At 38.5% G+C, this 26,835-nt stretch overlaps 2 protein-coding genes and 1 pseudogene across 3 annotated transcripts in view; 1 reads left to right on the top strand and 2 right to left on the bottom strand.

Moving 5' to 3' along the window:
- The window catches only part of LOC147603420 (inositol diphosphatase DSP1-like), an 853-nt pseudogene extending 704 nt beyond the window's left edge, over positions 1-149 (bottom strand).
- A 16,561-nt stretch (positions 150-16,710) lies between these two features.
- LOC147603419 (small ribosomal subunit protein eS4x-like) lies at positions 16,711-19,062 on the bottom strand. Its single transcript, XM_086796532.1, has 5 exons — positions 18,930-19,062; positions 18,749-18,826; positions 18,050-18,230; positions 17,443-17,540; positions 16,711-17,337 (listed from the first exon to the last, which is right to left on the bottom strand). The coding sequence occupies exons 1-5, from the start codon at positions 18,930-18,932 to the stop codon at positions 16,903-16,905; spliced, it is 795 nt and encodes a 264-aa protein (XP_086652658.1). The 5' UTR covers positions 18,933-19,062; the 3' UTR covers positions 16,711-16,902.
- Positions 19,063-22,513: 3,451 nt separating this feature from the next.
- The window catches only part of LOC147603418 (uncharacterized), a 46,477-nt gene continuing 42,155 nt past the window's right edge, over positions 22,514-26,835 (top strand). The window contains exon 1 of one of the 2 annotated variants that reach the window (XM_086796530.1): positions 22,514-22,700. In XM_086796530.1, coding sequence (XP_086652656.1) covers positions 22,653-22,700 — 48 coding nt within the window. In that variant the 5' untranslated portion in view covers positions 22,514-22,652. The remainder of the gene's footprint in view (positions 22,701-26,835) is intronic. The other variant, XM_086796531.1, reaches the window with a different exon arrangement.

Here is a 26,835-nt window from a genome sequence, read left to right as displayed (position 1 = left end):
TCGGGGCAAAGGTAACTGCACAACCGAAGAAGCAATCATAATTATACCTTAGTAAGGTAGGGGTACACGAAAAAAATGGATATTCTAGTGCACTTGTATCGGCCAGAATAGTGCTCACATAACCCAGTTTGTAGTGTACCACCAGTCATAACAGTGGTCACATAACCCTGTTTGTAGTGTAATTTTCTTGGTTGAAATTTAAAAATCATGGTTGGAGTTCAACATTGTCTTTAATTTTAAGGGAAGAAATTTACATGTTTTAGTTATAAATCTCGGAATTAGTATGGTTTTTAAAGATTTTTAGGTCTAAACCTCAATTAGGTTTCAACATGGCCTTTAATTTTAAGGGTTGAAATAACTTTTTTTTTCGAGTATAACTGGGCCACAATTACGAAAGATTTGGAAACAAAAACCGATAGATTTAAGAGTTGTTTTTATTTTGATTGGTTAAAAAATATGATTTTGTAGAGAGTGCATCACAAAGAGTCTCCGTCCTTCCATAACTTTTGGAGAAGCCTATCAAAATGCACGATTTTCCTTGGCGCTTGCGGCTTCTCCCTTTATGCATAGCCCAAATTGGTTGCCACTCACATCATATCATAAAGTATGGGCGACCACTCAGGCAGGGTCTATTTTTGCAAGTTGCTACCCCATTATTTTGAGAAGGTTTGGGCTTCTTATGGAAGTGTACTCTTTCTCCTATGTCTTTCTATATAAATGCTCTATTAAAAACACATTTCATTTCAAACTTTCAAATTTACAGGCTACAAAATATACTTTTTATTAGGCTTAGTTGGTCTTATATTAATCAATTTTTATTCCCTCTTTATCATTATGGTTATTTGCTATAATCAATTTTTTCTTGACCTTCATACTTTAGATTGGTATCCCTTTTGAACAAAACCATGAGGATGAGATATGTAACCCTCCTCCTACAAATCATCATTCAAGAAGGTAGTCTTAATATTCAACTAATGTACATTCCATCCATGATGCACTATCGATGCAATAAATACACCTGATTGTATACAAGACATGGGGGAAAAGATCTCATCATAATCTATGCCTTTGTCCTCAGCATAACCCTTTGTAAAAAGCCTTGCCTTGTAGCAATCAATGCTACTATATTAGCTTTATGCTTAAGCTTATAAACCCACTTTGTACCAATGGCATTTTTACCATAAGACAAATTAGCCAAATACCAATTGTCATTTTTGAGGGGCAAAGCCAATCAACCCTAGTATCCCATAAGGGATAAGGTTCTACTCCCCATAGGCCAAGCCAATCAGCCCCCTTTGGCAAGATCGCTTGTGAACAACCATGTCCATTGCATGAGTAAGACTACTCTAGTCCAAGCATTAACACAATAACCCATAAGTCACTTATAATGACTATTGCCACTATAAATAACCATCCAATGATCATAAATAGCCAATAACCATGGATTACCAATAATAATGAACCCTAGCCACCTACAGCCTTCCCCCTAACTTCCTAACCCCGCCCATATTATAGGAACTAATCTTGAGGATTAGTGTAAGGTACACACTTATGGTGTAATGTCACATTAATCCTTACTGGATTATTAGTTAATGGTCTTGCTCTAAAGTTATAGTGTTAGGCTAGAATGGTGACACATCAGCTCTCCTGGGTGGATTATTAGATAATGGTTTAGATCTAAGGTTCTAGTATTAGGCTAGAATGGTGACACATCAAGGGTTAGGTGGCTCTCCTAGGGTGGCATGAATATCCACTAATCAAGAAACCTCTCTATTGTGTAGGAGAGGTGGAGTATGTTTAAGAAAGGTGGAGAAGAAAGTGGATCTAGGCACCTAGCAATGGAGGCCTATAAATTCATCTCACTCTCACTCACTCTAGCATGTTTAGAGATGTAATATATGTGATGTAGTAACCTAGTTTGGTTAATATATTCATTGTGTGATCTTTGGTGGAAACTATTTGCATTCTTGTATTTATGATTTAATCATTATGCTTAGTCTCATTCATCATGGTTAATTTCATGATGTGCTAATAAAAAATTTTTGTCTAGTGCTATTCTATGTGAGTGTTAAAACAAAGCTTAGTGCTCAATCTATTTTTCTAGCATCAAGAGAATATTTCAGTCAAACTTCCTTACAGTGCCCCAAAATGACCTCAAAAATTTCCTAATGTGGAACAAGGGTTTATAAATAAAAAGTCACATAATTTATTATGTGGATCAAGGATCCTTTGAGATCAGATGGATGCAATTGGGATCAATAATTCAAGTGAAGATTCTGGCATGGAGGTGCATCAGGATCTTGCCACACAAGTATGGTAGCTTGGTCACCAAATTAAACACTCAGGTGAGGAATCCTCCTATAATTTTGAATAGTTTAGTGCCATGCACGTGGGGGAGAAGGAGGCTAACATCAAAAGAGTAGGGATGGTGATGATTCTAGTTTCTTTTCTAGCATTAAAAAAGAGAAAGGAAAATACTATAGTAACCCCTCTCCTTCCAAAAAGAAGAAGAAGATGAAGATGGTAAATTGGTGAAATGCTTCTACCTATACGACAATCTCATAGACATGCAGGATATAAAAGGATAATTCTATAATCAAGGAGATGCATTTTTACATTTTAGATGACAAAACATGACACCTGATCAAGATATTTACTTCACAAAGCATTGAAGGTAGCTTCACATTTTAAGGTAGCTAGGCCATTCTACTTTATAAGTAGATACTTTGGGCTAACAAATGTGGAGATATGACATGGATTTTTTTAATCAAGCCAAGATAAGCAAGAGCATGATGGTGTAGAGGTAGAGTGGATGGCACTAATGTGTTGAGGAATGCAATAGATGTTGACAAGAAACATTGAGCAATGAAGCAAGAAGCTGCTATCCTTTTTAAAGGAAAGAGATTTCAAACAATTATCTAAGGGGATTAAGGATAGACATAGGCAAGTCTGTCACATGGAGATGTTGTGAAATATTGAAAGGGTCTCAATCCAATAGCATGTGTGGTTTTGCTAAGGAGATGTCAAACAATTATTTAAGGAGATTAAGGTTATAAACATAGAAAAGTCCATCACATGGAGATTTGTAATGGTGAAAGGGTCTCAATGCATGCATAGCATGTGTGGTTTTGCTAAGCAAGATTCCAAAAAAATAAGAGCAAAGTAAATTTTACGCATGTATGCATGTAGATATGGGCTTGAAAAAGTTATAATGACAAATTTGTCATAAATAACGAGGCTCTGAGGTTAGGATATCGCCAAAAAGATGATGTCGAAGTCCATTATAATGGTTGTTTCTTGGAGCGCGAAGCGCAATTCGATGCCGAAATGAACGAATCCGAGCTAAATGAGCCAATTGGCTAACCAACCCGAAGCAGTTGAATCAAGCACAAAATTGTGTGTGTGAAGTTGGAACCTGTCTTTGATCGACGATCTTCGTAATTGATTCCATAAACGAGGATTTTCACCACATGGATGGGGCTTGCGATCCCTGAGGAGTTCCCTCTTCGATGGGACAGAAACCAATGAAGGATCATATTTCGGATTTCAGATACCGTAAATTTTCTTTCTCCAAAAATCGAATACTAGTAAGTCTCATGTCTAAAACTAGACATATATCCTCTAACGTATTGAGGATGTGTCAATGACAGTTTAATTGTTAAATCTATCTACAAGGAATGTGAAGATTTTCTCAATAATCTTCTCATTGAGAAGATGACAATTTTAGGTAGGAAACAAGAAAGAGACACAGTTATATTCTAAAATAATGTAGGTAGGTAAATAACAAAGCCACCCACATGCTTAAGGATAGGGGCTCTTATGAATGCTTTCTCACCTCAAGATCAAACCTTTGTGGGGCCATCCACTAATAATGTATTAGTTTTGTTAAATTTCGCATGTAGTCTTCACATATGTTATTAATTATCTTTAAAAGTAGTGGTGTTGAAGCCCATTTTGGGTTAGCTAGACAATCTACATCATACATGAGAGTGAAGAATAAGTGTCATGAAAAGGCACTAAAAACGTTGTAACATTTATGAGAAAGCTAGCCATACCCAAACTTAAATAATTGACTTAGGAGCTTTGGGCGCCCCAATGTAACTAAGGGCCAATTGTATATAAGGTATTATCTCATAATGAATGTACAAAATTCCTTGTGTTAAACAAGTTCTCTAGTCTTCTACTTAATTTTTCTCTTTTTATGTGAGAATTGAGGGTAGAGATTAGATTATTTCTTAGCTTTTATGTTCCTGTTTATGCCTGGTGTGAGAGAGTAGATAGTGAGAGGTGTGTGGGTATTTTCAGAAAAGTAAAGCATCTACGAAGCTTCATGATAGAGAAGAAGAGAGAGCTTGAAGGAGAGGAGTTCAAAATTTCCCATCAAGCTTGGATGGCTCCAAGAGATCTAAGCTTGGAAGTAAAGTAAGTTCCCATAATTGTTGTTACTTGTTTGTGCTCTTGTGTGTGAATGTAAGAGTTTGGGAGAGCGCTAAAACATGCCATAACATTTGGAAGTAAGGTAAGTTCCCAAAATTTTTGTTACTTGTTTCTGCTCTTGGAAGTAAGGTAAGTTCCCATAATTGTTGTTACTTGTTTGTGCTCTTATTTGTCTAAGCTTGGAAGTAAGGTAAGTTCCCATAATTGTTGTTACTTGTTTCTGCTCTTGGAAGTAAGGTAAGTTCCCATAATTGTTGTTACTTATTTCTGCTCTTGCTTGTGAATCTGAGAATTTGGGAGAGAGCTAAAACAAGCCATAACATTTTCGACACCACCAATGGGGAGATAGACTTACCTCCTCTACTCTTTTTAGAGCCTCTTCTCCCTTATGTAAGTACCTTTTCTCTTAGCCTGCTTTTTGAGTAGTGTTGTGTGTAGGTTAAGAAGAAGAGTTTTGTGAGAAAAATAAGAAAGGAATTTTTGTTTTTATGTTTTTTAATTGTTGTTTAGGCTTAGTAGTACTCCTGTATAAACCTTAAGGTAAGAAAACATTGCATTTTTATACATTTTAACATATTTTAATCCCTACATCTATTTGATATTTTTTTAAAAAAAAGCAAGAATCATAAGAATGATGTTAAATTAAGCCCTCTTGAAATACATAAATGCTTAAAAGACTCAAATTTAGACCTAAACACACTCATCCAACCCTCCAAATCTATAAATAATTGTTTATTGGTTTTCATGTCTTCTAGTTTTTCACACCCATGAAAACCATTTTTCACATTTGCGAAAAACTCTTAGAAATTTCATCACATGATTGAAGGGATTACCTTGCCAGATATAGAGTCCTTATTTACAAATCCTTAGCCTAAAAAATCTAAGTTTTCCAATGATGATTTGAATCATCATTGAACACATCAAAGGACAATAATAGAATCCATTATAAAAAATCTCCAAAATAAAATTCAAGAGGAGTTCATAGTTTTTCAAACCCATGAAAATGAGGTAATTTTTTATATCGTCTCGTGAACTAGGTCCATTTTTGGATCATTAAAGTATAGTTCATGCTTCCTACCCTAGAAAAACACTAAGTCCATTTTTGGATCATTAAAGTATAGCACATGCTTCCTGCACTAGAAAAACACAAGTTATAAAGTAGAGTTTTCACCATGAAAAACTCTAGATTTTTACAATCGTGAAAAACTAGGTAGTTTTTCATCCCCATAGAAAACTTATTCCAATGGAAGCCAAAAAGTTGATAAAGCATTGTGTGGTGAGTGGAATTTGGCTTCTTTAGACTAATTCTCATATGAAAGAGTGGTTAGTGATGATCTCACATTTAAAGATAGTGCATCTAACCACCTATGATCATTATGCCTATTAAGTATCGGATCTGATCACTCACAAGCCCCAATGAGTATGTTTTTTTGGAGATGGTGAGTGGAATTTAACTTGTTTAGACCAATTCTCATGTGCTTAAAATATGGGAAAGTGGTTTATGATGATCTCACTCTAGAAGATAGTGTATCTAACGACCCAAGATCATCCAATCAACAGTTAAGTATATTGAGTCTTGTCACTCTCAGCAAAAGCACCCAGTGAGTATGTTTTCTTGGAGAGGACTAGAAGTTATTGAAACTAGTATCAAGGAACCTATGGAAAACACTCTAAGAATTGAGGATCAAGTGGATGAGAGGAGAGGATTAAGGATAGTTACTCAAACAATACCACCCCCATCAGTATTTATGTAAAGTACCTCTCACATTTCAGTATTGTGGGATGAGAGGAGAGGATTGAGGATAGTTACTCAAACAGTACCACCCCCATCAGTATTTTTGTAAAGATAGACTCTTGTTTTTTAGCACATCTCACATTTCACTCACCGTATAAGAGAGACGATGACAATTAGGACTAGAGAATCATTCTTTTCTACTCTTTTCTATTTTTGTCAAGATAGACTCTTGTTAGTACATCTCACATTTCACCGTATAAGAGAGACGATGACAATTAGGACTAGAGAAGCATTCTTTTCTACTCTTTTCTACCGTGGAGGAAATGGGAGTTAACAAAAAAACTAGAGAAGTTCAACTGCAAATATAGATGCTTACTCGCAGAAAGTAAGGCTTGGATGTGGAACAAGCTAATGTTGAGTGGAGAAATAATGAGATATTATAAACTCTAGAATCAAATGAGTTTCATCTTAAGCTTCAAGAAGATGTAGTTACTCCTCAGCAAGCACCCAATGAGTATGTTTTCTTGGAGAGGACTAGAAGTTATTGAAACTAGCACATCAAGGAATCCATGGAAAACACTCTGAGAATTGAGGAGCAAGTGGATGAGAGGAGAAGCTTGAGGATAGTTACTCAAATAGTACCACCCCCATTAGTATTAGACTCTTGCTAGAACCTCTCACATTTCATTCACCGTACAAGAGAGACGATGACAACTAGGACTAGAGAAGCATTCTTTTCTACCGTGAAGGAAATGGGAGTTAACAAAGAAAATAGAGAAGCATACTTTTCTACTCTTCTCTACTATGGAGGAAATGGGAGTTAACAAAGAATCTAGAGAAGCATGCTTTTCTACTCTTTTGTACCATAGAGGAAATGGACAAAGCAACTAGAGAAGCTCAACTGCAAATATAGAAAGTAAAGATTGGATGTGGGACAAGCTAATGCTGAGTGGAGAAATAATGAGATATTATAAAATTTATAATTAAATGGGTTTCACCTTAAGCTTCAAGAAGATGTAGTTACACAAGCCCATGGTTTAGCCTAAGCCTTAGAGGAAGCTTAGAGAAGGGTATGTAGCCTTAGAGTGGCTTTAGAGAGCCAATTTTAGAATACTCTAGGGAGAGTTGGGAGACAACTACATACACTGATGTTGTAAAGTCTAATCCTAACATGATGAAAGGATAAACTCACTAATAGTACATAAAGGAAGACACCAATAACCTAGTGTTAAACCTAGATTCCTCGCACACATGTAGATATTTTTATCACAAAATCACATAAAAACTCCCATCAAGAGAGGAATTCCAAGAACCAATAGAACACATCTCTATTGTATCCAATCATGGGCCTACACCTCCATATATGTTTGACCCCAATAAGGGGGATAGGACAAGAAAGGGAGGTGTTTAATCCAATAAGAAGACCAAACAGAGCTATAGTGTCTCCCAATACCAACCTTTCCAATGGTCACAACTATCTCAACATACCTTTTGGTTGCAAACATTTCATGCACCAAGGCCAACACAAAGCCACATCATGTTACAAATAGGATACCCGATTTAACATATACAAATCTTTGAGGCAACCTGTAAAATGTGTGGGCCCATAGATTATCAAACCAAGATTCACTATTTTTTCATAACGTTAGATGGGAAGGCTTATCACATGTTATAGAACCTTGAAGCCTAAGGATATAGTTAACTTCACTCAGCTTGAAAATGTGTTCGTGCTAAGTTTTACATGAAGTGGTGATAAATGGAGCCGAATGGCACAACTCCATAATATAAAGCAATAAGAGAATGAGTCGATGTGAGATTGTGTCTCTCGATTAAAACATCTAAACTCTGAATGTAAACTTTGGGAGAGGTTGTTGTCAATGACTAATTATTGCTTTGTTTATATAAGGAATAACGGCACCTAAGGATGTATGATTTTATCCTCTTATCCAAACTAACATCCCTAGGTATTACATGTTGGATTTAACCCAACTAGATGATATAAATTCTCCATCAATGGCCACACCTTCTTAGATCTCGAGTCATCATGACTTTGGAATATATGACACAATAAAGCTAGGGTAGAAAAATAACTCACCTAGATACATAAGCAACCAGGTATCCAAGTTGGAATATGTACAAGAGTATAAGAAATATACTCCAAAATTACATGCAAAAAACGAAGGCAAATGCTACCTTTTCAAAGCACATGATATTATCCAAAAGATCAAAAGATCCTTATAAAACCATGGATAAAAGCATAGAAGCTCCTCAAATCCATAAAAACCATAGTTGATCATAAAAATCATGCATACCATCTAATGGTCATTAATCATGCCAAAAGAAGCATTAAAATTGGTGGTGGTGGCCAACTCATCAATTCGAAGTATATAAATGTGGTGTCGTTCAAGCAAAACTCCAAAGTAAGCAAGTGAAACACGTGTGGTGTAACACTCATTAAAAAACCCCCTAGACACAAGTGATCTAGGCAAAACCTGATGAGTCCATATAAAACTTGGAAAACATCCAATAAAATCCACCAAAATAAACCAATCAACTAACTCATGATAGAATTTATCTTAGGCTTAAGAAATTAAGCATAGACCACACTTAAATAAGTGCAAAATAAATTATCATGGAAAAGTGTCAAAGGTGAGACACACTTTGAACGCAGATTATAGCCATCATTGAAACAATTAAGGAACATGTCCAAAAAGAATGGCTAAACAATGGTAAAAAAATCATGAAAATATCATTTAGAATTAATCCAAACAAAAATATCTACTAATACGAGATATAATCGTATTAATAATATGTAAATAACCCGCATCTATCTAATGTCAGCACGAGAAAATATACTTCAACATTAAATAACCCTCGAAAATAATAAATTCTCGAGAAAAAGAATTATCATGATTTTTTTCTAATTTTTCCTAATTTTATAGGGCCTCAAAATACGATAATTTTGAATTCTACCAAACCTATCTTATGGCATTCCAAAACTATATTTTTCCAAAAAAAATTAGCAATTAAATTTACCAAAATACCATTGATATTTTAAAAATATCAATTTTTAGGATTTTAAAAAATAATTTCTAGAAAATTCCTAATTTTTTTGAGAATCCCATCATTCACAAAATTTCCATTATTCCGCCCGATAATTCTCAAATCCAATGAAAATTTATAATTTTAATGGATTTTCTCATTTTTTGGGTCTAAAAATATGTTTTTAAAGGAATTTGAATGGTCACGGGCGCCTGGATGGACACACCACATGCCAATCACCAACCCCACATTTTTTAGAAATTTAAAATAACCTTTGTCTAATTTTTCATTAATTTCATAGAATTTGCATTTAGAATACGAACGATCAAAAAATTTTGGAATCCCAACGGTCTTCCCGGAATATAGAATGCCAACACTTTCGGGAAAATGAAAAGACAAAAAAAAAAAAACAGAATGTGAAAGGTCAAAAGTTTCCAGAATCCGAAAGGTCAAAAGGTTTTCCAGAATTCGGAAAGCCAAAAGGTTTCCCGAGAATGCGGAAAGCCAAAGGGTTTCAAGAAAATAAACCTTCTTGGGCTCAAAATTCTATGCTCTAGGTTTATATCGGATGGGATGGCTCTCCCCCTATCCAACTCCTCAATTCTTGAGCCATTCTTTGGATGTATATGTTACCTTCCTCATCCACATATGTAGTTTAGTCACTAGTATATTTCAACAATATGCATGTCCACACCTAGATTTCAAATTTGTTTTTTATTTTATTGCTTTAACTTGCATTTTTGGATGCCAAGTTTTTAATTGTAGGTATTTTATTTTATCGAATTTGACTTGCATTTAATTTATTTATGTTGCATTTTAACTTGCATTTCTAGATGCAAGCATTTGTATCTCTAAATATGACTGGCATTGAATTACCTTGAGTTATAAACTTGGAAGGCTAGGATAGAGATTAGGGAGCGAGACAAATGGAAAGAGAGAGAAGAGAGGAAGGGAAAGATACAGAACTCTAAATGAGAGGAGAAGGGAGAGAGAGAGTATAGAAATAGAGAGAACTCTAAATGAGAGGAGAAGGGAGAGAGAGAGTATAGAAATAGAGAGAACTCTAAATGAGAGGAGAAGGGAGAGAGAGAGTATAGAAATAGAGAGAACTCTAAATAAGAGGAGAAGGGAGAGAGAGAGTAGAAATAGAGGAAGGGAAAGAGAGAAAGAAAGGAGGAGGAGGAGAGAGAGTAGAATTAGTTTTCTTTTAAGGTTTTTGTTTTGTTTGATTAGGGAGCGAGACAAATGGAAAGAGAGAGAAGAGAGGAAGGGAAAGATACAGAACTCTAAATGAGAGGAGAAGGGAGAGAGAGAGTATAGAAATAGAGAGAACTCTAAATAAGAGGAGAAGGGAGAGAGAGAGTAGAAATAGAGGAAGGGAAAGAGAGAAAGAAAGGAGGAGGAGGAGAGATAGTAGAATTAGTTTTCTTTTAAGGTTTTTGTTTTGTTTTAAATGGGAAAAATGTTTTGTTTTGTTTTACATTTTGTTGCCAGACAGAGAAAGAGAGCTTCACTCGCCGACTTCCTACCCCTTAGCACTCCACTCGCCCACACCAAGTACACCACGTGATTGTTGTCAGATACTATCAAACTCCATTATAGTTTTGCCTCTCTCGGTATTTTAAGAAAGGGTATCAAACCCTGTCGTGGTCATTTTGTTTTCCCTTATATCAATGTTTATGTGTATTTGTCTAATATGGTTATGGTTTATTGAGAGGTTTGAGTTATGTTCATAATCTTCATGAGGAGCACATTGTTTTAGTCTAAATAATTTTTAAGATAATGTTATGATCTAAATAATTTAATTCGCATTGAAATTATTAAAATTGTGATTTGATTTGTGTGTTTTAATTGTATTCTTCTCTTAGTTGTTCTATTTCTCCTATTATGTTGCATGAGAAGTTTGTGTTCTGAATTCTTATTATTTATTATATCTAATATATTTGTGATCAAAACTTGATATCTATTTTATATACATACATATTAGAATATATATATATATATATATGTATGTATATATATATTTCTCATAATATGGTTGTATGAGAATCTATTTCATGTATACATACATATTATTAGAATACACACACACACACACACATACGTCTGTGCATTACTCTACTTACGATTATAATAAATGAACGTTTTATAATAAATAATATTTTGATAATTTAATAGTATATATAGTATATCTATCTAAACTTGTTTGTTTTTTAATATTTTGATATTAATGAAAGTGATATACATTGGAGAATATTGTTCTAAATATAATAGTAATATTCTTCAACAATATGGATGGCGAGGATTGTGTTGTCGAATGTTCTTTACTAGTGAAGGATAAAGATGTTGATATAGTTGTTTCTAAATCTCAATAGTAATATTCTTCAACAATATGGATGGCGCGGATTGTGTTGTCGAATGTTCTTTACTAGTGAAGGATAAAGATGTTGATATAGTTGTTTCTAAATCTCAATATAGATGAATGAAGAATCGTAGGAGGAGTTCACTATCAATCTTGTGTGTGTACAAACATGTTGTTTTAAAAAAAGCAAGAAATGTCAAAAGATCGGCAAAGTGCATTCCACGTATTACGAAGATGATGAAGGAGAATGTTATCCCAACTTCCAAGAGCTTATTTCATTTGGTCAACAATACGAACTCTCCGATTTCTAATGTGGAGAGTATGTTGGGTGACCTTGGTTTACTCACTTTACAAGTGAATGTGGTGAAAGTAACATTGCTCGAGAATCCCTTGCTACTATTCTAAGTGACAATCGCTGCATCAAAGGGATTATTGAAGACATGTAACCAATACATGTTTTGGTTCTTCATAGGAAGGTGGACTTCATAGTTCTAGTTGTGGGGGTCAGAAGACAAATGCTATTATAAAGCAACAGTAAGAAAAATTAGGGGCTCATGTGGAGGAATTGGGAAGAGAAATGACAAGTGTTAAGTTGGCTTTGAATAGCCTTAAAGCTCAAATCACAAATATTAATCGTAAATTAGTGACACATCATGCGTGAATGTTGTGTAATCATGTATTTGTTCCTTTTATTCCTTTAAGAAAAGAAATGATATTTTTTTTACCTTTTATTCCTTTAGCCTCTTTAAGAGCAAAAATGATAATCATTTTTATGGTGATATTATCTTTTTGCACCTGTTTCCTCTTTTGAGAGCATAAATAATAATCATTTTGATATATATATTTTGTGTGTGTGTGTGTGTGTGTGTGTGAGTGAGAGAGAGAGAGAGAGAGAGAGAGAGAGAAGAAGAAGAATAAGAAGAAGAAAAGTTCGATAGTTAAGATTAGACTTCACATGTAACAATAGGTGTTCGTTGTTGAAATTTGAGCAAAATGATGAGCTATGGTGGATCATACACTAGAATCAACATGATTAACAAAGTGATTAAGATGAGCTCAAGATCTGCAGAATACCCAGAAAATGCAGCGCTGAAAAAAACGCGTAGATCTCCTGAATGCGCCGGCGGTTTGCTACGATTTCTTGATAGGCTTGAAGCCAAAGACCTTAGCTAGCTTGTGTAAGAATCTTATGCCCTAATTTTGAGTGTGCTAGATGCTAGAGACCCTCCACTGGCTGGGGGTGAAGGGGAAGAGTGAAAACTCACTAAAAACTGATTTTTTGCTAATTATCTTACTAATCCTGATTAATTCACTAATGGGCTCATAAATCTGGTTGATTCTAGGCATGGCTCTGATACCATGTTGAAATTTGAGCAAAATGATGAGCTATGGTGGATCATACACTAGAATCAACATGATTAACAAAGTGATTAAGAAATGATTAAGACGTAATTAGTGAATAATTAGCAAATAGATTAATGTAGGCATGGATACTCAAAAACCAGCAAATTCTCATTAGGGCTATGCCTCAATTTATAGTGTTTACATCAAGCATCAAATCTCCTTGATTTCTCCATGATTCACTCCCTGAATATCTCCACCTTTTGCCTGATTCTCTCCACCTCTTCTCTTTTCCCAGAATATCTCCACACTCCTAAATTCCCTCATGCTACCCATTATTCTCTCCCAGTAGATTCTCCTAACCTTTTCACAGGTTCTTTCACAATTACATCTCCTCTTTTACAGCCTCTATCCAAGAGCTTGTTCCCACACACACCCTATTCACTTGTATATTTCAACATTCGTCTCGTCGGTAGCAATGATAACGTCATCTCCTTTGAGGCAGCCTTCAAACAATCTCCTTGAATGTTACAAGGGATAGGACACATCGAGAGAGAACTAATGTTAAGAGAACAATAAATGTATATGTTCTTGGAGATAGTGTTTCTAATTGCTTGGATGCAAGTCTATGCAATGTTTCTTGCAACATTGGTAATGTATTGATGCATATGGCAGTTGATGAATGGGGGTCATATTAGGGATATTGGGGAAAATGTTGTCATGAAGGTGATGAGCACAACTCTTTGCCATTACTACCAATATAAGAGTAAAGAAGAATAAATTTAATCAACAAGAAACTACAAGGAACATAACTTCTTTGAAAGCAAGGAGGTTTCCTACATACAAAGTCCATGGACATAACACTTTTGTCACTAGCAAGTGAGATTAAATCTTATTAGGAATAAATGTGATAGATTGCTAGGGATAGAGCTACTTCAAAAGTAATGGCTAGTAATGTTTGTTGCAATATTGCTAATGTACTGGATGTATCAAGGTATTGTCGAGACAAAGATAGAAACAACTCTTTAGCATTAGGAATAAGACTAAAACTTAGCAAAAGTAATAGATGAGACATTGGTAGGAACAGAAGTTCTTTGAAAGTAAGGAGGTTTCCTGCATATACAGACAAGAACATGGACATAACGCTTTGTCACTAGCAATGATATTTTACAGAATGCATCCAAGTGTCATGAGAGCTTAGAAGAGATAACCAACAACAAATTGCTAGGGAGAGAACTTCTCCAAAAGTAATGACCGCTAATGATGGTTGCAATATTGCTAATGCAGTGATGCATGGGAGTCATATTAGAGAGAATGCATCTGAGTGTTGTGAGGACGGGGATGAGCATAGCTCTTTGCTACAACCAATAAAAGTTGACAGTTTACCTCTTCTTTGGAAAGAAATGCCAAGGAAATTGTGAACGGGAGAGAAGAACCTTTTGGTCATGTGTTGACAAGGGTTAATGTTGACAATGACATAGGATTAGCATATGTTCTTAACAAGAGAGCAGTATCTACCCATATGAAGACAGTGGATAATCTTCAAGAAGATGAGGAAATGACAAATATTCATAATGACATAGCTATAGCATCTTTCTAGCATGACATAGTATCATCTACTCAGAGTGACAGGGGAGAATCTTTGAGTATACGGAAATGATATATGTTGATCAAGATACAAAAGAGCATGTCCATGAATATCGACCTGTAACAGATATGCATGCTACTATGTCGTCTTTAGTCTATTCAGATGTAACAATACACTCATTGGGAACACTTGCGAACCAATGTGATTTTTGTGGGGTGTTAAAAGAGAATGCTTGCAAGCATGTCATCGGGAAATAGGGAAATATTGTTGCAAGGGCGGACGCGTGTCTCTCTATCCGGTTGTAGAACCACCTAAACCATTAAAATCCATTAAATCTTGCACGGTACTAAATCCTTATGCCTCCCTTAAAAAAAAAAACAAAGCTTCGAAGTGCCTGAAAATTGAAGAGATCTAATTGCTTAAAATTACATGGTGTGCTTTATGGCAGGTTTTTTTTATACGGTCGATTGAGGGTTGCTCTATGTCAAGATTAAAACCCATGTATTTCAAGGTGAGCCAAGGTGTCAAAGGAGGTGTAAGTACAGAGGAACGGGTTGGTTCAAGATGGTATTGTTTTTGAAGTTGCTGATTCCTAGGGAAACTGCACGTCAAAACATTAAAGCCAAATTACACACCATATAATACTATCGACTACACTTACCTTCTCAAGATTAAAAACCGTATCTAGTGAGATAATGAAATTGTTCATAATTACGCATACATAGGGTCTCTATTGGTGATCAATTTGAAACTTCAGACACAGTAGTTAACGTACGTAAACTAGAATGTATTGAAGCCATCCACTCATGAACAGTCAAATTACGCATACATAGGGTGTCTATTAGTGATCAATTTAAAACTTCAGACACAGTAGTTGACGTATGTAAACTAGAATGTATTGAAGCCATCCACTCATGAACAGTCAATTTAAGAGAATGTGTTAAGCAACGGAGTGTTGATAGTTCTGAGAGTAGAAAACTTTCCAAATCTGTAAATACGAAACCAAAGGGGAATTTCACAAACCTGTTGGAGTTGAGAGTTTGATATGGAGTGAATGCTTATAAGGAAATTTATCATTCATGCATACGGTTAGATACAAGTGTAAAACGCAAAGGCAAATGAACCAGTAAGACCAAAGAGAAAATTGGAAAATGTTTCAACGAGTTCAAATAGCTTTTCTACAGATGACCACATTTTCCAACTATCACGAGGGAGTTCACCATGTTGTTATACTATTATTAAAGCTTTTGTAGGTGCATATGGCAAAGTTATATTCGTATAAGTTACTTGGTAAGTTCACATGCTTCAACGTTGAGATTGGATAGAGAGCTACATGGATTGAAAGTACACATACATGAATATACTATGTGCCATTCACAACCATAGACAACCATGTCATCACCACCTAAGATTCTATCATTTCACTAAACACAGAATAATGCATGAAAATTTATTCAGACCCATGTATTTTGAGGTGGTAGGTGACAACCTGTAAGATAGTAAACCACGACCACTTATACGGAAAACATAAACCACTAACAAGGGGAAGCATGTACACCTACTAAATAAAAGACTGGGTAAAGAGAGAAGTGACTGTCAAAAGTGACTCAGGTTCAGATTGTGAGGTATTTATATGAAACACTAGACCCCTCTCTCCTCTTCAGAGTGTAGTATACAAATACATATAATATACATCACTAGACGTGCATAGACCACACCCCTACCCTAAGCTCACTACCCCTATCTCATGTACAGACAAAGCACTGGACCCCTCTCTCCTTTACAGAGTGCTAGTATACAAATACATATAATATAAATCGCAAGACCTGCATAGACCCACACCCCTACCCTAAGTTCATGTCTGTACAAGAGATAGGGATAATGAGCTCAGGGAATATAGATTCACACACAGTAACATAAAGCATTTCAAAAATCAAGAAAATTTTCCATCTAGGAATCAAAGAAAAGCAGACCGTTTGGTATCACTAAAAAAGCACATCACATCACCAAAACACAGCTACCATGATAACCCTAGGAGTGGAGTACGCATTTATCACACTTGACCGTGTACTTCAGAACATCAAACTTCTCTACCTGAGAACAAATTAGCTGACTGTCTTGAGAGAATCATAAATTTTCTTGTTACCTCTACTAGTACTTAAACCAGTCGAACATACCTTAAAAGTGAACAATAAGAGCAGGATATACCACATAAAATATCAAATCTATACTTAGTTATCTCAAGTGTACCATTGCAATCTGAAACTTTCCTATCCAAAAAACTGAGAAAAAGGATTCTACAGGTTTTCAAACTCGGTATTCAAAACTGAGGAGGACTCACCAGCTCAGAACAGTGCTTGCAAGACTCAACTAAATAGAAGAATGAGATGAACATACTCAAGAAGCTGCTGCCTTCAGTCCCCCTGCTCTCTTCTTGGCTTCTTCCACAATAGACAACTTGATGCCCTTTCCTCTGGGAAGAGTTACCCAGGGCTTGCTTCCTCGGCCAATTGTGAACACATTACCAAGACGAGTTGCAAATTCCTGTCCAACAGAATCTTGGACATGGATGATTTCGAAGCTACCCTTATGTTTTTCACGGTGCTTAATGATACCAATTCTTCCCCTGTTACGTCCACCAGTCACCATAACGATGTTACCTATGTCAAACTTGATAAACTCCACAACCTTTCCTGTCTCAATCTCAATCTTGATGGTGTCATTGGCTTTGATCAGAGGATCTGGGTAGCGGATTGTTCGGCCATCATAGGTTGTGATGTAAGGGACGCCCTTGTCACCAAAGCATGCAGCTCGCACCTTGCAGAGTTTATACTGCAAAAAAAGAAAGTCTGTCACGCAAGGCAACAGCTGATGGAGCCTCCACATTAAACTTCGATGGATCAAATACCAGAAAAATGTGCCAAATAATGTTCGCACCTTAGACTCTTCAAGGCTAATAGAGTGCAGAGTGAACCTTCCCTTACTGTCATACAGCAAACGGAAATTTTCTCCTGTCTTGGCAATGGACACAACATCTGGAAACAAGTACATGTAAGGACTTGGTGAAAAACCAAAACATGAATTACAAACTCAATGACAACCAGATGCAAAGTAGATGCACATATCTCAATAATATCAGGTGAGGGATTATAAACAACAGGACAGCATTAGAGAGAAGAGGTCAGGTCTACTGACACATTCACGACCATATGTATGTTTATACCTTAAAATAGCTATGGCATGCAACCTAGACTGTTAGATAGATCTAGTAACTAGCAGTAGACCATTAGGTGTAAAGCATGGGAATAAAAAGACAGTTTACCAACGGCATATTAGTAACACATAGAACCTGAGCAATCTATAGTCCATAAAGGAGCCTGTAGTTAGTGGCATAACAAACTGGTGACTAAAAGCAAGCTAGACCAAAACTGATTTGTGTTTGACAACCCAATGACCTTGTGATGCAGGACTAGATGCATATAGACTGCCTAACCAAGAAAATCAACGACATGAAAGAAAATGAAGAGTTGGAAAAGGTCCTTACCCATGAAACCGGTTGGATAGCACTTATCTGTACGGACCTTGCCATCCACAGAGATCAGCCGCTGCATGACGATTGCAACCACTTCACGGTACGTGAGTGCATACTTCAACCGGTTCCTGAGAAGCACAACCATAGGCAGACACTCCCTGGTCTTGTGAGGTCCTGCGGAGGGCTTGGGAGCCTGCAAAAATGCAACCAGCACAGAAGGTACAGATTCTAAACAGAGTCAACAGCAAATTACATGCATAAAGCCTGATCTATGGTAAGAAAAGCCTCGGATCTAGGAAATAGAAACATCTATATTGAGGAGTATCAAGAAACCCGTGTTACCCTAAACACGGCATCAGACATACAATTCCAGCTACCAAAATACACATTCACGTAACAGAACAAATTGATTTAAGTAAGGCATCAAGACGCACAAGCACTATAGTAAATCAAGCAGAGGCCATATGACCAAACCACCAGTCTACCCTTTTCCAACTAACCCTAAATCAACACTCCATAATAACCCAAACAAACGCTAGATACTTATCAAGAGAAGTATATCAACGGTAACTTTCAGCAAGCAAAGGAGGGTAATCCACGACAAACCCTAGCCTGCTGAAGGTTAAGCTTGGCAAACCCAAGACAAATCGTAACTTAAACATTATTATATACAGATTTCACAATGCCAGGGAAGGAAAGGCGGGATCTTACGAAGGCGCCACCGAGCTTGTCAAGCATCCAGTGCCTAGGAGCATTGAGACGTTTGAGATGCTTCTTGAGGCCGCGGGCCTGCAAATATAACCCATAACCACGAACGCTCAGAGAAAAAACAATCTGCACGGAATAGAGAGAGACAGAGAGAGAGACAGAGAGAGAGAGCTAGTGATCTTACCATGGTTGCACAATCAGGGGCAGAAACTTAACCCAAAAGAAGCAGAAGCTGTAACCTTCCCTCTATGAAATGGGAGAGGGGCAAACCCTAACATGGGTTCCCGGATGTTTCAGACTTGTCCTCCAAGCTCTATGCTAAAAGATGGGCGGCCGGTCAGACGCCCGAAATCCTGTTTGCGTGTGCTTCTGGAATGTGTTCGCAAGGTCTGGTGCTACCTAGCCTCTGGATTCTAAAATTCAGTACCCTCTAGGCTTGTGCACATGGTGGTTGATTTTTCAGCAGCGGGTGCAATGAACAACCCCGCCAGTTGGACGCCAGGCCCGTTATGTGCACATGCACTGTCACAATTCCAACGGCCTCTACCACATGTGCTAGCTTTGACACATCAGCAGCACAAAAGAGCGCCAACCGTTCTTGCGCCACCTTGCACTCACAATTCCAACGATTTCTTCCTGCTTCTGCAAGGTGAAGAAAAATAATCTCTCTCTCTCTCTCCATTGTAAACCCCACATCATAATGCAAGGTTCCCTTGCAATACTGTGGCTATGTACATAGATGGAAGCCACAGGTTTTCTTGCCCCTGGAGAGTCTAGGAGTTTATTCTATTTTTTTGTTCTCCTATTTCCGATCGTGTCGTTCGTCCCCCATCTCATGGAGCAGCTCCTTCAAATGGCTTTCACACAGCGCGAATGGTGGGTGTACCCAAGACAACGTGTGTTTTGGCGGCATGGTGTGTGGCTTCGAGAGCTTGATAATCGGGGCGAGCTCTTTCACATACGTTATCGGCTCCCTTTCAAGCTTTCCAACTTTTACTCCACGAGGTAATGCCTTTCATGCCATCGGCACACACTCAATCTTTTGTTTAGGGAGCCCATAGATCCAAAGAAGGCACTTAGCTTCACGCTCCTTCGCCTAGCACACAATGACTCCACCACGCACATTGTTGATACTTTTGATGTTGGGGAATCAATAGTGCGTAAGTATTGTAATGCCATTGTTGACATCTTGGCTGTCAACTTAAGAGGCAAGTACATCTCCATTCCACGAGGAGCAAGGCTCCACAATACTATAGTTGATTTTTAAACTATTATGCTATTTCCTAATGTATTTGGAGCGATTAATGGTACAATTGTCTAGGAGACCAAGGCAAGAAGATACTCCAGCGGAGTTTTGGTGCCACCATTGTTTCTACTCTATATTGTTGCAAGCTATTTGTGACGCCCAAAAGCGGTTATGGGACGTTTGTGTGAATGTCCCTGTGGTACCAATGATGCTGCTCATTGGAAAGCAGCTAGTATATACCACAAGATGCGAAAACGCCAAGTGCTCACATCCCCTATTATAAGGTTAGAAGGAACACGCATATCCCCATATCTTCTTGTTGATAAGGGATATGGATCATCAACTCTCCTTGTCACTCCATATAAGGAGGCTAATTGTCCAAATGGAGAGAGATTGGTGCACCTTTAATCATCACTTGTCTCGAGGAAGAGTCAAAATTGAAATTACATTTGGCATGATGAAAAATAGGTGGCACATTTTGCAAGACATGCCGATCAACTTTTATCGCACACCTACTTACGTCATTGCATGTTGTGTCCTACATAATTTCCTACTTGAACATGTGGGTGAGGATGAAGGGGAGGAACATATTAATCCCCATCTCAACATGCAATTTTGCAAGACATGCCGATCAACTTTTATCGCACACCTACTTACGTCATTGCATGTTGTGTCCTACATAATTTCCTACTTGAACATGTGGGTGAGGATGAAGGGGAGGAACATATTAATCCCCATCTCAACAACTTGTAGCCCCCTCGTACAGCAAGACAAGAGTGTATATGCGGGCAGCGAATGGCAACATTTTGTATCGACTGGCGCACAAGATATGGAGTGCTTCAAAGGGAGAGGTGAGGAAGAGGAGTTCAAGTGTATAAATTGTGCAAGACTGAGAAGACATGTGATGTTTATCTCTTCCAAAATCCTAAGCATGTATTCCAAAATTCTCACACTAATTTTTTGAGATAAAAGCATTCTAAAAAACCTTGAGAAAGAATGTAAAGAAATCCATACAATTAATTAGCTTCACACTCTAGTTGCCTCCATTCCCAGCCAAAAGTCGAGCGATTTGCAATTGCGTTTCCATAGCCTTTTCAGCCCGTGCTGTTTCGGTAGTAATTCATTGAAGCTCAATCTCCTTCATAGTGTCTATAAAGCAAACCGTGCCTTCCTTGAGTTCCGCGGGGCAAGAGATGAGCTAGCCGAAATCCTTCTCTTCTTCTTGTTCTGTTGGCCTCGCACTTGCTCTCCATCTACACCCATGTTAAGACTAGGATCATTCATGGGAGATGGTCCAGTCTTGTCTTGGCTTTGAGATTGTGTTCTTTGAGCTTGAGGGGTTGGGCTTTTTTCTTGGTCCTCTACATCCTATTCTTGATTGTCTTCATCATCCTCTATTGGCACCTCGGCCACACCAATGAAGTCATCACCTGTAAAGCCACCAACAAGCCCTCTCACCTTTGGTGTTGTAGCCAAGATAGTGGCACACCGATCAAAGAACTCCCAGTTGGACGGTGCAGTTCTAGTTGTGCTCTCCTTGGCCTTCTCAGCCTTGTAAGTCTTTCGAAGGCTATCCCACTTGTTCTTGCATTGAGATTGAGAGAAGGTGCTACCACACTTTGCATTGAGCATCTCAACGATACTTACCCAATGCTTTTTCTTGAAGTTGCCTTTGTTAAGAGACAACCAATTGGCCTCATAAAGGTCAAGAAGACATAAAACTCGATTCTCGGTCCAAGTCTCTGAAGGGGCTTTCTTGCACACTGCGGATTTTGTAGGAGAGGTCGTTGTCGTAGCACTTATGCTGCCACTAGGGAGTGCCGATGAATGTACTATGACAAGTTGACTATCAGACCTTTCTTCATTGTGATGATAAAAATAGGGTGGATCCACGTTGACATCTAGTAATTGCTATTAAACCAGGGTGATTTTTATCATTTGTGGTCTTTTGCAGGTGTTTTAGTTTTTACCCTTCTTGTTCCAAATGTGGAGGTGGTATTTGGGTGTGGAGATTGGTTCGCTGGTGTAGAAAAAGGGATTACACAAACACATTGCCTCCTTCCTCCCACCACCACAAACCAAAAGAGGGTACTCACTTGACCTTTTACTAAGTTTTTAGGATATATTTGAAGATTGTGCAATTTCCTTTTTTGGTTTTGCAGGCTAGAGGTGAACATACAATCTTGGGAAATAGATTAGCACATCTATAAAGGGCTCCTCCAAGACCAAATGGGTACAAATATCTAAAAAGTGTGGTTACACACACATGTGCATGCATGCACGCACACACATGTACATGTACTAGTTGTGTGTTTACAGTAAGTGTGTATTCACTTTTGTGACCCATTAATGGAGTCCGTAGATTACAAAGCTATGAAAGGAAGGAAACAACATTTACAAAATTAGAGGTTACGTAACTCAATGCTTTTTGATTGCGCATTTCTAGTTCTTCAAAAAATATATTCTTGGTCACGTGACAAGGCGCCTAATTATGGATTATAGCCCGTCCGTGTTCAAACAAAATTCGGTGCCTCTTGTCCGTCCGTCCGCCCGCCCGAGGTATGCGCGATTGGAACTTTATGAGCACTACTCTGGTTGTTCGCAACTTTTGACAGGATTTCGTTTTAGGGTTTTCCCAATAACTGTTGCAGAGACGAAAGCATGGAGTTTCCAGATCCATACGCTTCCCTCAGGGACCGCAAACTTGTGGTACGAGCTCTTGTTTCACTTTCGGTTAACATTGAAATTGTGCCCCCATTGTTTACTAATTATCCCCATTTTTTTCTCGAATCTTGTCAACCCTGATAACCATCTTGCAAGAATTTTCCCCGCAGTTTGTTTTGTTGGATTCAAATGTAACTTAACCTAAATTCTGAGTTTTCAAAATCTATTTTCATGCCTTCTTTTCTCCACCCACTTACTACCCGGTATTGATTATGGTAGTCAGCGGTAAAATACTGTATGTGGGCACATACTGAAACGTGCTTGGTCTCTGTTAAGAGCGCAAATTAGAATAATGCTTTTTTTCTATCCCTCTTTTACACAGTACCCCAGACACCAGAATTCTTTCATGGAACTAATGAGCTTCTTGCCTATTTCGAGTAGCTGCCTACGAGTATCAAATTTTCCGTGTTTTCTACTTAGATATGATGCTCTGGAAAAATTTTAATCCATGTGAAACTATGCTCGACTCTAATATGCAATGGTGTGAATGGCTATTTAACAACTTTGGGGTATCATATTCAGCGTCATCATCTATATGTAGGCTTATTGTTAGCAGCAACAGCTATGGGGGATCAAATAAATCCATGTTGTTTGGTAGTGTATGTAGAGAGAAAGCTAGAGACAAACTTGAACAGAGTACAATCCCTTTTATAGGCTTAAAAGCCTTATCTTTGAAACATCACATACACTAGGGCAATGACACATGGCTAAACATATGAAACATAAAACAGCTATAAGAGGTTGTTCACACACATAAATACACTAAGCCATCTATGGGCTGTTTCACACACACATGAGGCTCCAAATACTCAACAAACCCCCCTTCAGAGCGAAGATGGTGAGACCCAACACGCAAAGGAAATAGCTACCTTCTAACTCCATTGCATCCTGCAAGGGAGCGATCTAGCCATGTGCACCTCCCGTGCCATGCTAATCCTCCAATCAATAAGTGACAGAAGCATCAATGGTATCTCTGGTAGCAGTCGTCTCCTGTCTAGCCATGTGCACCTCCCGTGCCATGCGAATCCTCCAATCAATAAGTGACAGAAGCATCAATGATATCTCTGGTAGCAGTCGTCTCCTGTCTATACCATATTACACTGTAGGGAGTGAGGGCCAGTGATGTGGGTGTGCCCGCCCGTGTGATGTTTCTCCATTGTCCATTTCCTTTTTTTATAGTCGTGGGGATGCTGTCTTTCCCTAGTTGACTTGTATGCCAGGAGGAGCCACATTTATTGCTGGCTGAGTGGAAATATGCCTAGTTGTAAGATATTTTGGGTTGTCGACGTGTTATAGGGCCAACTATAGCCCCAGCCCATATATATTGGGGCCACAGTTTTGTACTGGATATACTCTGGTATATAGTTGAGCTCGACACCATCTCCCCTCTCTAGCTATTCTGCAGTTTTTTGCTCTTTGGTTTTTGTCTCTTTTCTGTTGCACATTCTGACATAGTATCAAAGCCTCAGGTGGCTCGAATCTTTGGAGACAGTGACAGCTTTCGGGGTTGCTGTTTTAGGTGCTGATTGGGGAATATTTGGGTTGTACAGGACATGGAGAAGTGGGTAGAAGGCGGATGTCATTGCTGGACAGCCACCTTGCAAGCAAGTGTAGCCTCTTCTTTAATTTTTTGTCCTACCCACCCTCCCTTCACAAGACCACATGAACCCTTGAGATGGCAAATTTGCTCGAGATAGCGGAGAAACATATCAAGATCCCCAACCTCCCTGATGTTCCCGGTGGACCGACAGGTGGACGGGAACAACTATGGCATCTGGAAGGTAATGATGGAGTTAGTCTTGGTTGATTTCATTGTGGTTGGAGTTCCAAGGCCAGAGCTTGAGGAGGAGGAACTTTCACTATCAACTAAGAAAGAGCAGGAGGCCCATGCACAGGTGTGGGATCGTGTCAATGCCCGTGTGTGTTCTTTCATCTTTCTCAATTGCACATCCCAAGTGATCAATCATATCAAACACATGACGTTGGCTCAAGGGATTTGGTAGAACTTGGCCTCTTTGTACAATCGGGAATCACCCATGAAGAGAATTTTCTTGGAAGTGCAGATGCGAGTGATGAATCTTGCAAAATCTTTGACGATGCGAGAGCACATCAACAAACTCCAGGCTCTTTAGGAGGAGGTTCTTTAGGTTGGGAAGGAGATATCATTAGAGGACATGGCCATCACCTTACTGTCTCATCTATCCCCTTAGTACTTAGCTTGCTATTCTTCGTTGATCACTAGTGGGAGACTCATCACCATTGCTTGGGTCCAAGACATAGTTCATAACATTTGCGTTTGCTTCATGAAGCAAACGTTTGCAACATACGCGTTTGAAACTCGTGTTTTATACGTGCTTAAAAAAAATGTTTTTCTAAGGTTTTACGTTTTTTGAAAGTTGCTACGTTTTTTTAATCGAAAATCAGTTCACTCTTGCTACGCATTTATGTAACTTGTAAGTTGTAACTTTGTAAGTTTTTATAATGGAACTTGGAGAACTTGAGTTTACAATGTATATTTGTATCTATTTGTCAAAATCTAATTCTTTCTATGAGGTATTATATTTGGTTATGTATGCTACTCGACCTGGGCCTGAAACATACTCGAAACATTCTTACAAACCTGAATGCGTATACACACCCGAATGCGTATGCGTTTGCTAAACGTATGTTATGAACTATGGGACTCCAAGAGCTTGTGCCGATGGTTTTGGACCAAGAGGAGCGGTTTATGAATCCTCCACAGGACGGAGGTACCGACCTTTGATATTACCACCCCTATCCTGATACCACCACCAACGCCATACTCACCTCCAGTATTACAACCCCAACTTGTATTATTGGTGAAGTTTTTTCGGTACAACTGTATTTAGTGACTTTGGTAGCGAACTCTGAAAGTCGAGAATAGGAGAGCTACAAGTCATATAAGTAGTGCAATTCTATATAAATATCCAGAACAACTTTCTGAGGCTTTGACTGGCCAGCGGTCGAAAGGCTGCAACAACAACAACAAGAAGGGCAAAGGGAAGTCTTTACCATCGAAGTCTTCTGAGAAGAAGCTCGACTTAGATCGTGATGCCTTGACCGAGCGGACATGTAGCCATTGTGGCCAGAAGGGTCACTATTGGAGGAAATGTCCTCAGCGGAGCCCCGAGAAAGGTGCGGATTCCTCAGTTGAAGCCGCGAAGACTCTAGCTTTTGTGCACTTGGAGATTATGGACACCAGAGTTCATCTTCTTCGAGTAGGCAGGCGGTTGGTCTCACTGTCGGGAGATACTCGGGAGTGGATTCTGGATAGTGGTGCTTCTAGGCACATGACTCTTTCTCGAGAGTCGTTACAGGACCTTCGGAGTCAAACATGTCACATCTTTATTGGTGACAAGTCCACTATCCCGATTCACTGTGAGGGTAGGTCGGAGATCGTCCTCTGGGGCAGAGGAAGCGTTCCTCCCGAGTTCTTTATGTTCCATCTCTTGGTTTTCATCTTTTGTCAGTGCATGAGGTTTGCAAGACTGACATGCGGGTGGGGTTTAATGAGCATTCAGTTGCTATCTGGGACAAAGCAACAGGCCAGGTAGTTTGGGAAGGTGGAGTGGAGAATGGGATTTACAAACTCTCAGCACCCTCTTCTCTTACAGGTAGGTATTCAACTCGGTGATTTGTGGCGTTTCCGTTTTAGCCACTTGAATGTGGACGCACTGCGGCGGGCTTTCCGAGACTAGACTAGATGGTGGATGGCCTTGCTAGATTTTGGCAGTAGGCAGGGACATTGTAGTTCTTACATTCGTGGGAAGCAGCATAGGGAGTCTTTTCCGAAGCAAGTTACCAGGTGGGCTTCAAAACCACTAGAGTTGGTTCACACTGACTTGTGTGGGCCTATGCAGACCCCATCCTTGGGAGGAGCCTTGTATTTTATGTTGATTGTGGATGATTGTAGCAGGTTAATGTGGGTGTATTTTCTGCCACATAAGGACTGAGCCTTTGCTCGGTTCAATGATTGGCATGCTTTGGTGGAAAAGGAGTATGGATTGCAGGTGAAGATTGTTCGGGTTGACAAAGGAGGGGAGTTCTCTTCTAATGCTATTGTGCGGAGCATGGCATCAAGCGGGAGCTGGCCAATACA

Source organism: Cibotium barometz, chromosome 64 (assembly GCF_041138505.1).
Source record: "Cibotium barometz isolate CiBa-2024 chromosome 64, ASM4113850v1, whole genome shotgun sequence".
Lineage (NCBI taxonomy): Eukaryota > Viridiplantae > Streptophyta > Polypodiopsida > Cyatheales > Cibotiaceae > Cibotium > Cibotium barometz.
This window is presented reverse-complemented; position numbering and strand designations above follow the sequence as displayed.

Excerpts from the sequence above, each read along its gene's own strand:
- LOC147603419 (XM_086796532.1), bottom strand. Across the intron at positions 17,541-18,049 it reads CTATCCAACCGGTTTCATGG|ATGTTGTGTCCATTGCCAAG; the intron begins GTAAGGACCTTT and ends ACTTGTTTCCAG. Across the intron at positions 17,338-17,442 it reads TTAGCCTTGAAGAGTCTAAG|TATAAACTCTGCAAGGTGCG; the intron begins GTGCGAACATTA and ends CTTTTTTTGCAG.